The sequence below is a fragment of the Balaenoptera musculus genome, chromosome 12 (assembly GCF_009873245.2).
Source record: "Balaenoptera musculus isolate JJ_BM4_2016_0621 chromosome 12, mBalMus1.pri.v3, whole genome shotgun sequence".
In the NCBI taxonomy this organism is placed as follows: Eukaryota; Metazoa; Chordata; class Mammalia; order Artiodactyla; family Balaenopteridae; genus Balaenoptera; species Balaenoptera musculus.
In genome coordinates this window covers 84,279,941-84,293,560 of record NC_045796.1, presented here as the reverse complement: position 1 = coordinate 84,293,560, position 13,620 = coordinate 84,279,941, and the positions used below count along the sequence as shown (strand labels likewise).

The 13,620-nt window shown below is 39.5% G+C and overlaps 1 protein-coding gene across 11 annotated transcripts in view; it reads left to right on the top strand.

Moving 5' to 3' along the window:
- FAM135A (family with sequence similarity 135 member A) overlaps window positions 1-13,620 on the top strand; it is a 120,501-nt gene that overhangs the window by 90,227 nt on the left and 16,654 nt on the right. For 6 of the 11 annotated variants that reach the window (XM_036871253.1, XM_036871252.1, XM_036871250.1 and 3 more), the window contains 7 exons: window positions 670-824; window positions 1,045-3,406; window positions 4,914-5,080; window positions 6,200-6,291; window positions 6,791-6,888; window positions 8,995-9,146; window positions 10,729-10,839. In XM_036871253.1, coding sequence (XP_036727148.1) covers window positions 670-824; window positions 1,045-3,406; window positions 4,914-5,080; window positions 6,200-6,291; window positions 6,791-6,888; window positions 8,995-9,146; window positions 10,729-10,839 — 3,137 coding nt within the window. The remainder of the gene's footprint in view (window positions 1-669; window positions 825-1,044; window positions 3,407-4,913; window positions 5,081-6,199; window positions 6,292-6,790; window positions 6,889-8,994; window positions 9,147-10,728; window positions 10,840-13,620) is intronic. The other 5 variants (XM_036871256.1, XM_036871255.1, XM_036871259.1 and 2 more) reach the window with 4 other exon arrangements.

The following is a 13,620-nucleotide window of genomic DNA, read 5'->3' as shown; positions in this document are numbered from 1 at the left end:
TGTTCTGTATCACGTGTCCGTTTGTCAGAATCGTGCAGCCAAGATTTGTTTGTTTCAGTGCATGTGAAGTATATGCCGCAACAGACAACTGTAAATAATCATAGGGTGTGTGGGTAGGCAGTGAGTGGAGGTACGGACAAAGCAAGAAGGGAAAATGTTTGCTGATGGGGCTTATGGTGCTGTTCTGTGTACTTTGATTTGTTTCAAATTTTCCGTAAGAAAGTTTTTAAAAAAAAACTATTTTGCGTTAGAAAGTTATATACCCTTCTTAAAATAGTTGTTAATTGTATTCATCAGTACGTGTTAACTTTTTTTTTCAACATTATCATCAAATCGTTAGCAGGCATTTGAGCTTTTGGTCTTTCTCCTCTATGCTATTCTCAGCTTATTAGGATGTTCAGACATTAAGCACAGATGACTCACTTTGAAATAACATTTAAAAGTATAGAAGAGTATAATAGAAATTAAATAATTTATCAGTAACCCGTAATTTTATAAGTCAGTAATTTTTGTCCACAAACCAGAATTTTCATCGTACCAGTTTTTATCTCTGACCAAGGCGCTCTTTCATAAGGAGGGTGTCTTGAGGAGGGGTGGTCCCGGAGAGACGATGCGGTGAAATCGGTGTGGCTGTCTAGATTGCAGTCTGACGTAAGACATGTGTTCCAGTGCTCAGAGTCACCTCCAGATGTGCACCGCTCTCAAAAACACTGCCTTCTGCAGCTCTCTCCCACCCCTGCCTATTGAGTGCAGTGAATTAGATGGAGATCTCAATTCGTTACCTGTGATCTTTGAAGACAGGTATTTAGATGCAGTTACTGAAGGTAAGTGTAATCTAACTAAAATATGTAAGCTGTGTGTGTCATTTTCAGTACATTCTGTCTAATATACATAAAGCCATTCCTTAATGTGGGGCTGTTTTCCCCCCTCCAGTTTTATTTATTTTTGAGGATATTAGAAAGTTATAGTCAGAGAAAGTAGTCTTAATCATATGAGTTCTTATACCTCGTTTTAAACCTGAATTTCTTTTTCTTTGGATGAAAGACTTAGATGCACCCTGGATGGGAATTCAGAGTCTTCAGAGATCAGAGTCCAGTAGAATGGATAAATGTGAGACTGAAGAAAGCTCTCTAGCTGGACTTTCCAGCCCAGAGTTGAAAGTCAGACCTGCTGGGGCCTCCAGTTTTTGGTCTACAGAAGGTGAAAAGCAGCTAACAAAGTCTCTAAAAGGAAAGAGTGAAGAATCAAATAAATCCAAGGTTAAGGTTACTAAGCTCATGAAAACAATGAAACCTGAAAACACAAAAAAATTAATAAAACAGAACTCTAAGGATTCTGTGGTTTTGGTAGGCTACAAATGTTTGAAAAGTACAGCATCAAATGATCTCTTTAAAAGCTTTGAAGGCAATCCTTCACATAGTCAGAAGGAAGGTCTGGACACCACAATATGTGGATATAATTTTGACCTAAAGACCTACAGCAGACAGACAAGTCAAAAGGAAGCTAGCTATTTGCCAGCTAATACAGAGAGAACTGAACAAAAGTCTCCAGATATTGAAAATATGCAACCAGACCTGTTTGATCCTTTGAACTCTGGCAGCCTAAATCTTTGTGCAAATTTGTCCATTTCAGGTAAACTTGATATCTCCCAGGACGATAGTGAAATTGCACAAGTGGAACACAGTGTGGCATCCAGAAGTTCATCAGATGATTGCCATGATCATCAAACTGCCCCCACTTCGGGAGTTAGGACAATTGAAGTAAAGCCCTCTAATAAAGACCCTTTCAGTGGAGAGAAAATAACTGTTAAAATAGGACCTTGGACAGAGCTTCGACAAGATGAAATATTTGTGGATAGTTTACAACTACCCAACTTTGAGTCCTTAGAATCTAACGGTAAATCTAAATCTATAGAAGTAACACTTGAAAAGGAAGCTTTGCAGGAAGCAAAGTGTCATTCTGTTGGAGAATCATTAGCTAAGCTAAGAAGTAATCAACCTGCTTCTTCTACAAGAGAATATCATGTTGTAGTGAGTGCAGACTCAATTAAGTTACCAGATATTAGTGCCACGTGTGCCTCGTCTCGGTTCTCAGATTCAGGTGTGGAAAGTGAACCAAGCTCTGTTGCAACACATCCAAACCCTGACCTAGTCTTTGAAACTGTACAAGGGCAAGGTCTTTACAATAACGAAAGGTTATTTCCTCAGCTTTTGATGAAGCCGGATCATAATGTAAAGTTTTCACTAGGCAGCCACTGTACCGAGAGCACAAGTGCTTTCAGTGAGATCCAGTCATCCTTAACGTCCATAAACTCTCTGCCTTCTGACGATGAGCTTTCACCTGATGAAAACCCTAAGAAATCTGTTGTGCCTGAATGCCACCTAAGCGATAGCAGAGCCGTGTTGAATCTAGGAACGATTGATGTGCCAAAATGTGACGATAGGAAAAAGTCAAGTATTCTCTTGCAACAGCAGAGTGTCGTGTTTTCAGGGCATTTGGACAATGAAATGATAGCAATACATTCCTTAAATTCAAGCACTAAAGACCCTTTACAATTTGTTTTTTCAGATGAAGGTACTTCCGGTGATGTGAAAAGTAGTTGCAGCTCCAAACCTAACTCGGACACTGTGTGTAAAGACTCCCAGAGTCCTGATAAATCTAGTGACCCTGCAGGGGCCGCAGTTCCGTTAAGTTCAGGACTGGTTTGTTCAGGCACCCCTTGTGTCGTTTCAGCTTCCATTTCTACCAGGACAGACGTCAGTGAAGATAGAACTGTGAAAAGAAAAAATAGCGATGCGTTAAATCTCAAACAAATGTATTCAGAAGCCCCTACAGTTAAAGACGAAACTCCCCTGGGTACCGGTGACCCTTTTTCAGCCAGTCCTGATATGGTAAAGCAAGGGCTTGTGGAAAATTATTTTGGCTGTCAAAGCAGTACAGATACTTCTGACACATGTGCTGTTAGCTACAGCAATTCAGTTAGCCCTCATAAGGAGACTTCTGAAAAAGAAATTAGTAATGTTCAGCAGGAACAGGGTAAAGATGAGGAGGAAGAAGAGCAGGACCAACAGATGGTTCAAAATGGGTATTATGAGGAGACAGGTGACTCAGCCCTGGATGGGACAGTAGATGCTCACTGTACAGACCGAGGTGCCCCGGCAGAAGAAAGATTGATCAAATCTGAAAAGATTAGCAGTGACTTTCTGAGGGATGGTGTAACTATGCCTACTGTCTGTGCTTCCGGCTGTCTGTCCTTCCCGTCTGCACCACGAGAGTCTCCTTGTAGTGTTAAGTATTCTTCTAAGAGTAAATGTGATGCCATTACAAAGCAGCCAAGCAGCGCTTCTTACAACTTCACCTCATCACTGTCCTGGTATGAAAATTCACCAAAACCTCAAATACAAGCGTAAGTAATGGAGCACAATAGCACGTGCTACTAAAGAGAGAGAGAGAGGACATATATGTATATTTCTCTGGTAACATACCTATTTCACGTTCTCTGGTTTCTGTAATACAGAAAGTGCTTCTTCGATTAGCTGTCTGAAACGGAGCAGTGAACTCAGTATGCTCTTTGACAGACAGACCTGCAGGTCCCTGTGTGATTGTCCTGTTCTGTAGGCTCGACTTGCCTGATAAAAATTTTCCATTGGTAGCTTTATGGTAGAAGTATGGAATAATTGAAGTTAAAACCCTTTTTTTCCCATCAATACCTCATCTCTCCCCTGGTTAACTCCCAGACAAAAGTTAGGTTTTATATCTAGCAAATAAGGACAATATTAGATAATTGCTAGAAACTTCCTAAAGCCTACCAGACTTAGACTGCCTCAGCTAAGTCAGTGTTTCCAGAATTGGGATTTCGTGGACCAGTAAAAAAAAATCCAGAAAATTTTGAGCATGACATAGGTTTACTGGCATGGCACTGGTTTTCTACTACCTTATTCCAGATGGAATTATAATCCCTGGAATAAAATGTCTGGGCGTATCCACTGTAGGTTTTTTAAGTTCCCAGATCATTCTGATGTATACACATAAGTAAGATCCGTGGTGCCTACAGCTAGTGAACCCAGCAAGGTGAGAACAGCCCACTGGAGACTTGTAATGTGCTAGGAAGCCGAAGGTTGCACCGCCTCCTGGGCACCTGAGACTCTTCTGAGTCATTAGTGAAGGCAGTGGTCTGTATTCTCCACCCACTGTGTGCCGCTCAGTTTAGTGTTCATCTGCTCCTCGGAGTTTTACTTTTATCAGTCCAAGTGATCTCATGTTACGATAGTTAATAATTTTTGATGTTCTCAGTCCCCAAGTTGATCAGATATGTCACTTGTTCTATCAGTAAATGAGTGTATGCCACCAATTTTACTTAATCACATCCCCCTCTTAGTTCTGCTCCTTCTTATGGGTATTTTTAGAGAAAAATACAAATCACCTCATCTACTACATACTATACCTGCCATTCTCACTGCTACACTGTGTAGAATATCTCCTTCTTTTCCTTTCATATAAGATTAAAAAGGAGCAAAGAGGGCAAGATTTGATCACAGGGTCGGCATCAGACTGTCCTCTCTGCAGTACTTCTCCCGTCCTTTCTATGCATACAGTATAAAATTCAGTAGAAAGCATAACTCCGTTCCCGGTGTTTTCTTAGTGGATTTCAAGTTTAAAAGAATAATTTTAAGTGATGTCAGGCTTTAAATACTCATTGTCTTTGATCAGAATATGTACTAAAAAATAGTAAAAAAAATTACTCTCTGATTTCTAAATCATTTAGGTGAGCCCACATATTTTCATTATTTTAAAATCAAGTATTTCTGGGTTTCCTCTTCTGCAGTTCTCTAAATGCAGCACATTATCTTTTTGGTTCTAAAAACTGAATATAATACTTAGTAACGAGTGTCTTTTATGCTTTTTTGCTTCAGCTTCCTTCAGGCGAAAGAAGAATTGGAGCACCTTAAGCTCCCCGGGTTCATGTACAGCGATGTTCCTCTCCTGGCATCCTCAGTACCCTATTTTTGTGTGGAGGAGGAGGAGGAGGACCGTTCCGAGCACGGAGTCCATCTCATCGTCTGTGTGCACGGCCTGGACGGTATGTAACGTCTGTGCATGTAACCCGTAGCGACTCAATCTTTTCTTTTCCTAGTAGATCGCATTTAGTTTTATTTAATCTTTGACCTGAAAAAAGATTTCTAAATTGCTGATATTAATTAAATCTTAAATACTCTCTAAAACAGAGACGTGCTTAATTTTGCTGAGTATAATATTAGATTTCTTCGTAAAGTAAATTTTCCATGGAGTTGACATCCACATGCCAACATTTTATTTATTTTAACTTCGGATTCTTCTGTCTTCTCTCTTTTTATTATTTTTGTCAGCTGTCACCTCGTGGCAATCATTTTGTCTCCCTTTGATCATCTTTCTGCTTCCCTTTTAGCTTGCTGCTTTAAACCTTATGGACAAGAAAAATCAATACCTAAGAATTAAAGATTCACTGATTAATCAGGGTGTAACTTAAATTCTTAATACCTTGTTTTACTGCTGTGGTTTTGTGACAGCTGTTTTGGTTACTCAGTAGCCTATTTTTCTTGGTTAGGAACTGTGTTAGAAGACACCAAATATCTCTGGATTAGCAGAGTATTACTGTGTTATAAGGTGATTCTGTAGCAACAAATTGACAAAAGATTTTATGGATTATAAAAATGCTAAACACAGGTCTGAGCTAGGAAATGCTTATGAAATTGGAGATTTTTCTTTAAGAAAAACAAAACCGTGACTCTTAAGAAATAAAATATCTCTAATACTAACCTCTTTCTCCCCACTAATAAAATTTTCAAAGAATTATCCTCCAAGAAAGGCTTCTTGGCCCAGTAGAATCTCTGGTAAATTCCTCTTTGAAATCTTCAAGGAACACACTATCCCATGTTATAGGGAGGGAGACAGACACACTGCTGGGGTGGGGGGGCGGTGGCGAGAGAGCATCAATGCGACCAGACCTCTGAAGAGATAGGCTGTTGGAGGCCATTGCCAGCTGGTGGAAATCCGCTGTGAAGTAGACACTGAGGATTCTGGTTCCCAGGGCCTTGTCTCTTCACAGATGGCGTAGGCCTACGCTTGTCCCCAAGAAGCGTAACAGAGTATGAGGGTGCACGTTGTACCTTTTGCTTTATCTCGTCCCTTAGGTATAACTTTCATTTTCTCCATTTTCTAGGTAACAGTGCAGATCTCCGGTTAGTAAAAACTTACATTGAACTTGGACTGCCTGGGGAAAGAATTGATTTTCTTATGTCTGAGAGAAATCAGGTACAGATAGCTGTGTTTTCAGTGGAAGCACACATTTTTCTACCAGTTTCTACCTAAATATTTGCTGACTACAAAATGCCTGTAGTAGTAGAAATAATTTTTCTGATTTCTATGAAGTTGAACAATTAATGCGTAGCCTAAGGAAGTAGAAGTGATTTACAGTTTGATTTATGAGCTTTTTACATGTGCAAAATTCCTAGAATTTCACATTCTGTGCAAATATTTTAATTAAACCATTATAAATAACCTTATGTTCAGTGTTGATAGTGGACTAAACGATTATCTAAGTGAAGTGTTAAGAACAGTGAGCCTTTTTTTTCCCTAGAAATTCGCTACTTGTTCATTTTAATATAATGAATATTACATTCACTAACTTCTTTAAAAACCACTGGTCTTTAACCATATTGTCAATACCTAAATTAAAAATAATGTTTATATTCAGTGTTTTATGTAACTACACATATTCAGTATATAATGTATCGATTTCGCTTTTGTTTAGAATGATACTTTTGCTGATTTTGATAGCATGACTGATCGCCTTCTGGACGAGATAATACAATATATTCAGATATATAGTCTAACAGTCTCAAAAATAAGGTAACTTTTATAATATTACATAAATTGTTTTTATATCTTTATGAATTATAGAAAAATCACACAGAATTTCTGGTAATTTTGTTGTCCTGTTCTGAAATACAGGATACCGCAATTCTAATTTAAAGAGAATAAAAATAAAAAGATTTTAGGGAAAGACCACATATTATATAATTCTGTTTATATAAATTGTCCAGAATTGGCAAAATTATAGAGATAGAGGTAGATCAGTGACTGCTTAGGGCTGGGGGAGAGGGGAGATGGTGGCGGGGGGGCGGTGATAGCTAAAGAATGTAGGGTTGGACTTCCCTGGTGGTGCAGCGGTTAAGCATCCGCCTGCCAATGCAGTGGACACGGGTTCGAACCCTGGTCCGGGAAGATCCCACATGCCGCGGAGCAGCTAAGCCCGTGCACCACAACTACTGAGCCTGCGCTCTAGAGCCCGCGAGCCGCAACTATCGAGCCCGCGTGCCACAACTACTGAAGCCCACGCGCCTAGAGCCCGTGCTCTGCAACAAGAGAAGCCACCGCAATGAGAAGCCCGCGCACTGCAACGAAGAGTAGCCCCCACTCGCCGCAACTAGAGAAAGCTTGCGCACAGCAACGAAGACCCAACGCGGCCAAAAATAAATAAATAAATAAATTTATTAAAAAAAAAAAAAAAAAGAACGTAGGGTTTCTTTTTAAGGTGGTGAAATATTCTGAAATTTCTTGCAGCTTTCCACAAGCAGGAGATGATGATCAAATCAATATGTCTTATTATTTAATCACAGATGTTGTGAATAGACATGGGGGAGAGAAAAGCATTTGTTTCTTCTAGTCCGGTAAGAATTAAAGAAAAAGTCAAAACTAATCTTCCTGCCTCAAAAAGAGTAGAGTAAACTGATGAGTTTCACATCCCAGCTGGGTTAGAGGAGGAAGCTGGCTCTTTATACTCTAGGCTTTTGTAGAGTTTGCTTCCACTTCGAAGTACAGAGTAGCGACAAAGAACAGAGAGAGCAGGTTTTCATTTGAAGTCCCTGTTTAAAAACAGATTTCTGTTAAAATATGGTGGGAGATGCAAGTATGTGGAGGGTGGAGAGAGACTGTTTTCTTGTTCTAGTCATTCTCTTCATTTATGGATTCTTCATCTGTTTACTAAATTTTCTGTAGTCATCTTGTATTCCTTTTATTAATTTGTTATTTTATGATGAGAAAATAAGTCTGTTGTTTCAGTTCTTTTATTCATCCATGAAAGTATGCCCTCTTTTAGATTCGATGGTCAGTTATAATCAACCATTATCCAAAAGCTTGATTTGGTTGATTGAGGACTGTTCGTTATCAAACTTTACTTCACAGCTTCAGGAAGTTTGCAGCTTCTCACTAGTTATATCTGTAAACTAGTTATGTCTGTAAACTAGTTATATCTGTAAACCACTTTTAAGACAGCTTTCAGGCTTTCTTCTTTCACTGTTAATTGTCCCGAGGGATTCATATACTATCGTAAAATAATGGTAGGCAAAAAGGCTCTTTTGATTTAAACTATTCCTTAATAAAGGTGAAATGCTTTATGAGTATTAGTTATTCTTTTGGTATAATTTTAGACTTACAGTCAGAAAATGCACGTTTTTTTTTCCTGTGGCTTGAAAGTACTTAGAGAATTCCCCACCTTGGAGTGTGGACCAGAGAATAAGAGAAATGGGGATATAATGTCTCCTAAATCATGCTTATACGTATAACTTCATTATTTTGTTTTAAATCATGACTTAACAGGTAAATAATTGGTGTGTGTACCTAAAGATGCAAATTTATCATCTAGTCAATATAGTAACGCTTTTAAAATGTATTTCTTTCTAAGCAATTATGAACTAGGAGTAAAAATTTTCTGATAAGTAATATCTTATTTCTATAGAGTAAGTATATAAACTATAATAATAGGAATTTTCTGCTACATTCTCACATTTTTTGCTTCAAAATGTAATGTCATTTCAGAGTATCAAACCATAGTTTTAAAACATATTAGAACATTTTAAATTCTTAGTATTTCACATCTATGTATAGTGATAGCAGTTTTTATTTTGTTTTTAAAACTAATACTATAGGGGAAATGTCATTTTGTTTCTCTTATAGCTTTATTGGACATTCGTTGGGCAATTTAATAATCCGTTCAGTGCTTACAAGGCCACGGTTTCAATATTACCTTGACAAACTTCATACCTTTCTATCACTCTCTGGACCTCACCTTGGTACGCTCTACAATAGCAGTGCTCTTGTTAATACAGGTAAGAAGTTTTATTGTCCAGTACAAAAATTATGGCGTGGAGAGAAAATTTAAATACAAATTTAATATTTTCTGGTGTTTATTTTAGAGCAGATTTGTCATGTACTTGGAATTTCGTGAAACAAAAGGTGTATCTATTTTTCTATTTTGTCATGCACATGAAATAAGCTGACAAAACTCATTTCAGAAAATGATGTCATATTGAGATATTTGTCAAGTCACAAGAGCATTTTTTCCCTTTTTATCATTAAACTGTTTAAATATTTTCAGTAAATGTTAGTCTTACAGGCTATTTTGTTGTTCCCTTAGTTGAACAGGTAACAAATAAATATGCTTAATACATTTTAAAGTTATAAAATATTTTATATAGAACATTAACTCTGATTTTGGTTTGATAGTGATAAAGGGATATTATGAGAAAATAAATTCTAAACTTTTAAAAGAAATTAAAGTAAAAATTAAGACCCCAATTTTGATTAGAATAAATATTCTCATTAAGAAGGATCTGATACTTGATTTGCCCTTTATTTGGCTTTGTTTTTCCTTCAGAATTTTAAAATGGCTTTTATAGTTTAGTCAGTTGATTCCCATTGTAAGAATTAGATTTCATTCTGACTTTTTTCATTGAGCCTTGAAACTCTTATTTCCATTTTCTCTTCTACTTCTTTCATTGACAAATAAACCATACCATTTTCCTTTGTATCCCATTTCAAATGGTGGTATTCAAAATCTAGCTAGTTGTAGATTTTTACAGTTTCAAAAAGAGGGCATGAGAAAAATGAAATCCATAAATAGTACAAAATAGAACCCAGTATGAATCGGATGCAGTACTTTGAATTTCTTTCTTCACTAAACTTTTCCCCAGATAGACTTCCAATTGGCAGCTTTAAACAGTTGAAGGGTTTTTTCCCTCTTTTCCTCCCCTGTTCACCTCAGTAATAGAATCAACAAAAGTAGAAATGAATAGTCTACAGTCTTGAAAACCAGCTCCAAAGTGACTGAGGTTTCACTTAAGGGGAAGATGCATTTAAATACGGGTAACTGATAATATAAAGAAATACAATTAAATATGACACTTAAATTATATTCAGCTGTTACCAGAAAACATTATCCAGTTGCTCATCCTTAGAGTTGGTCCTTATCCGGTTAGTCTCCCATGACTGACCTGTGATTGTCTGTAAAGGCTCCGTGCTCAGGCATGTGGATCTACTACTGTGTTTAAAGTTTTCTCCCCCTCTGCTTCATTATAATTTGAACAAGTATATCTAAAGCTGTAATTTTCCCAAATGTGTTCTTCATAGACCATTACCTATTTCATTACCTAATGAGGTAGAAATAAATAACAAGCCCTCTGTCAACCACCGTTAACCCATCGTTAACCTCTGTGTGTCTGTATGTTTATATTTGTTATCAGAAAATGGAAATATTTTGCAAATATATTTTTTATTCGCCAACAAAATGCTAATTTGGGAGATACATTTTGAAGTGAAATATATATATTAAAATAAATAACGTTGGCATATGGTACTATGTATTTCCGGTTTATAACTCTCACATATCACATACCATTTGTAACTCTCTAGGTCTGTGGTTTATGCAGAAATGGAAAAAATCAGGTTCTCTTTTGCAACTGACATGTCGAGATCATTCAGACCCTCGCCAGACTTTCTTATACAAGCTTAGTAATAAAGCCGGTAAGTATATAGAAACAGTTTTGAAAACACTCACTTGAAAACCTTTTTTAAAATAAACCTTTAACAAATCAATTATCAACATGTCTTTCTGGTGATTAAAAAACTATCAGTCGGTTGTTATTTCTTAATAGTGAAATAGACTCACAGTTAAAACTAAGCAATTGATAGCATGGTTTAATTTCTTTTTACATGATTGTATTTATTTTTTGTGAGCTGCACAGCTACTTTGAAGTTATCCTAAACAATTTGGCATTTATAATTCATACCAGCTCTAAGTTAAGTTTTTGAATTAGGCCTCTGCATGTCCTAGGCCTCCCGTCTTTCTAGCTGCCCCCAACCCCAGTCCTCAGCCTTTGTTTTAAACGGCCACATTTTTTTTTTACTTTCCTATTTATAAGCATTTCTGGAAAATGTCAGAAACGAAACTATTAGTAGTTATTCCTTCTTCAAATTCTCGCCACTGGATGGATCCTGTTACTCAACCAGTTATTAAATATATTCCCCATCTTGCATGTGTATTCTAAGCTTTTACTCCCGGAAGTCCCCAGCTGGTCCTTGGCCATTCGGTCTCACGCTCTGTAAGTGACCTCACCTGGGACCTTTCCGCTCTACCGGACTCATCCTCACACCCACAGATTCCCGGCACATTCTTTCCACTGTGTCCTCTGAGGTCTCCGCTTGAGGAGAACAGACTGCCCTCGTCTGTACCTAACTCAAGGAATGTGATCTCCGCTTCCTGCTGAAAGTGGAGCCATCACGGAAAGCGGGCTGTTGCCCAGCCCGCCCCCGCCTGCCCGCTCCCCCGGCTGTGGAGCGGAGGGTGGCACGCTGTTTTGCTGAAGGGCTGGATAGTAAACATTTTGGCTTGTGGGCCATAGGGTCTCAGCTGTAACCACTCAACATACCACTGTAGCCCCAAAACAGCTATAGACAACACATGAGCTAGTGAGTGTGGCTGCAGTTCAAAAAAACTTTATTTACCAAAAAACAAAAGGCAGCAGTCCAGACCACACAGGCCTGCCATAGAAGCAGCTGGATTTCTTGATTCCTCGGTTACCGAGGCCCACCTAGAGCGGGAGCCCGTCCTCTTGCTTTCCATCCCTCCGGGTCGCGACTGCTCCACCGCCACGTGAGACTGCTCCCTTTGAGCCACAGCCTTCTCGTCTTCTTCAGCAGAATGCTCTCCTGGGCCCTCCTTGCATCTTCAGTGAGAACTTTGACGAGTGCATTGACAAATATTTATTACACAGTTACGCTTAGGAAAAGATATTTTTCTTTTTTTTTTTTAATTGTACGATTTTTTTTTAATTTATTTTATTTATTTTACTTTGGCTGCGTTGGGTCTTCGTTGCCGCTCGCAGGCTTTCTCTAGTTGAGGCGAGCGGGGGCTACTCTTTGTTGTGGAGCACGGGCTCTAGGCGCACGGGCTTCAGTAGTTGTGGCACGTGGGCTCAGTAGTTGTGGCTCACAGGCTCTAGAGCACAGGCTCAGTAGTTGTGGCACACGGGCTTAGTTGCTCCGCGGCATGTGGGATCTTCCCGGACCAGGGCTCGAACCCACGTCCCCTGCATTGGCAGGCGGATTCTTAACCACTCCGCCACCAGGGAAGCCCGGAAAAGATATTTTTCTTGAATCTTAATATACTTAATCCTGGCGTCAGTTTTGGTAATTTGATGAGCCGACCCTTTAGATGATTCACCAAGCATTACAGAGCCTTTCTCAACTCTGGTAACGTTCCATTCCACTCCACTGTGAACCCTTACCCATGGCTACACTCCACCCAGAAATTTCAACCAGTATTCCACTCTGTCACTGTAGTAGCCTGTCCTTTCTCTCTCACTCCCTTATTCTCGCCTGCTTTCTAGACTCAGTTGAGATCCCTACTCCATCTTCTTAAGATGACCGTGTGCCTCAGGGTTTCATCCCCTTCCTGACCCGTCTCAGACTCTGTGAATTATCACTTTCATCATTCATACACTGTCACCCTTTGCTTTCTATCTAGCCAACTAGCAAACCTGTCCTACCGCTTCTTCACCTAGCCTGTTGAGCTCTGCCACAAAGGACACACAGGCGTGCACATCACTACTGCTGTAGATCCGTGGCCTCCCTGTCTGGTTACCTCTCAGTAGCTTCCTACTCATTCCCTTCAAAGCTTCCCACCTCTTTTCCTCAGGCTTAAACTACCACTGCTGCCTGCACTTCCACAAATGGCTCTGTTTCCTGTTCTATCTGCGAAAGTCAAGGCCGTCAAGCAAGGACTTTCCTACTTCCTTCTGTTGGCCTACAAGCATCAGCACACCTAGACCTGTGTGTGCAGCTGCCTGCAGAGTATACTTACGTAGACGTCTCATGGGTGCCTGCAGTGCGGTGTGTTCAGACACCTCCTCTTTCCCCTCACATTGACCTCTCTGCATCTACCCCGGCAGAAACTGAGAAGTTCTTCTTGACTCCTCTTTCTCCCTTTCCCCGCATCTGCTGAGTTACCACGCCCTGAAACGCCGGCCTGCTTGGCAGCTGGTGGAGCCTCCCTTTCCTTCCTCTGTGACTGCCTCAGTCCAGCCTTCATCACTTTCACTTAGATTATGGCTGTGGCCTCCAGACTGGTTACCCTGCCTCCTGTACGCCCCCGTCTCCTCTGTCTCGCTTCCTCATTGGATGAAATGGTTTTCTAAAAGTTAAATCAGACCGTATTGGTCCTGTTCAAACATCCTCCAGAGTACCTTATAGTTTTCAGGATGAGGTGTAGAGGCCGAGGCTTAGGGCATCAAATCCTGTATAATC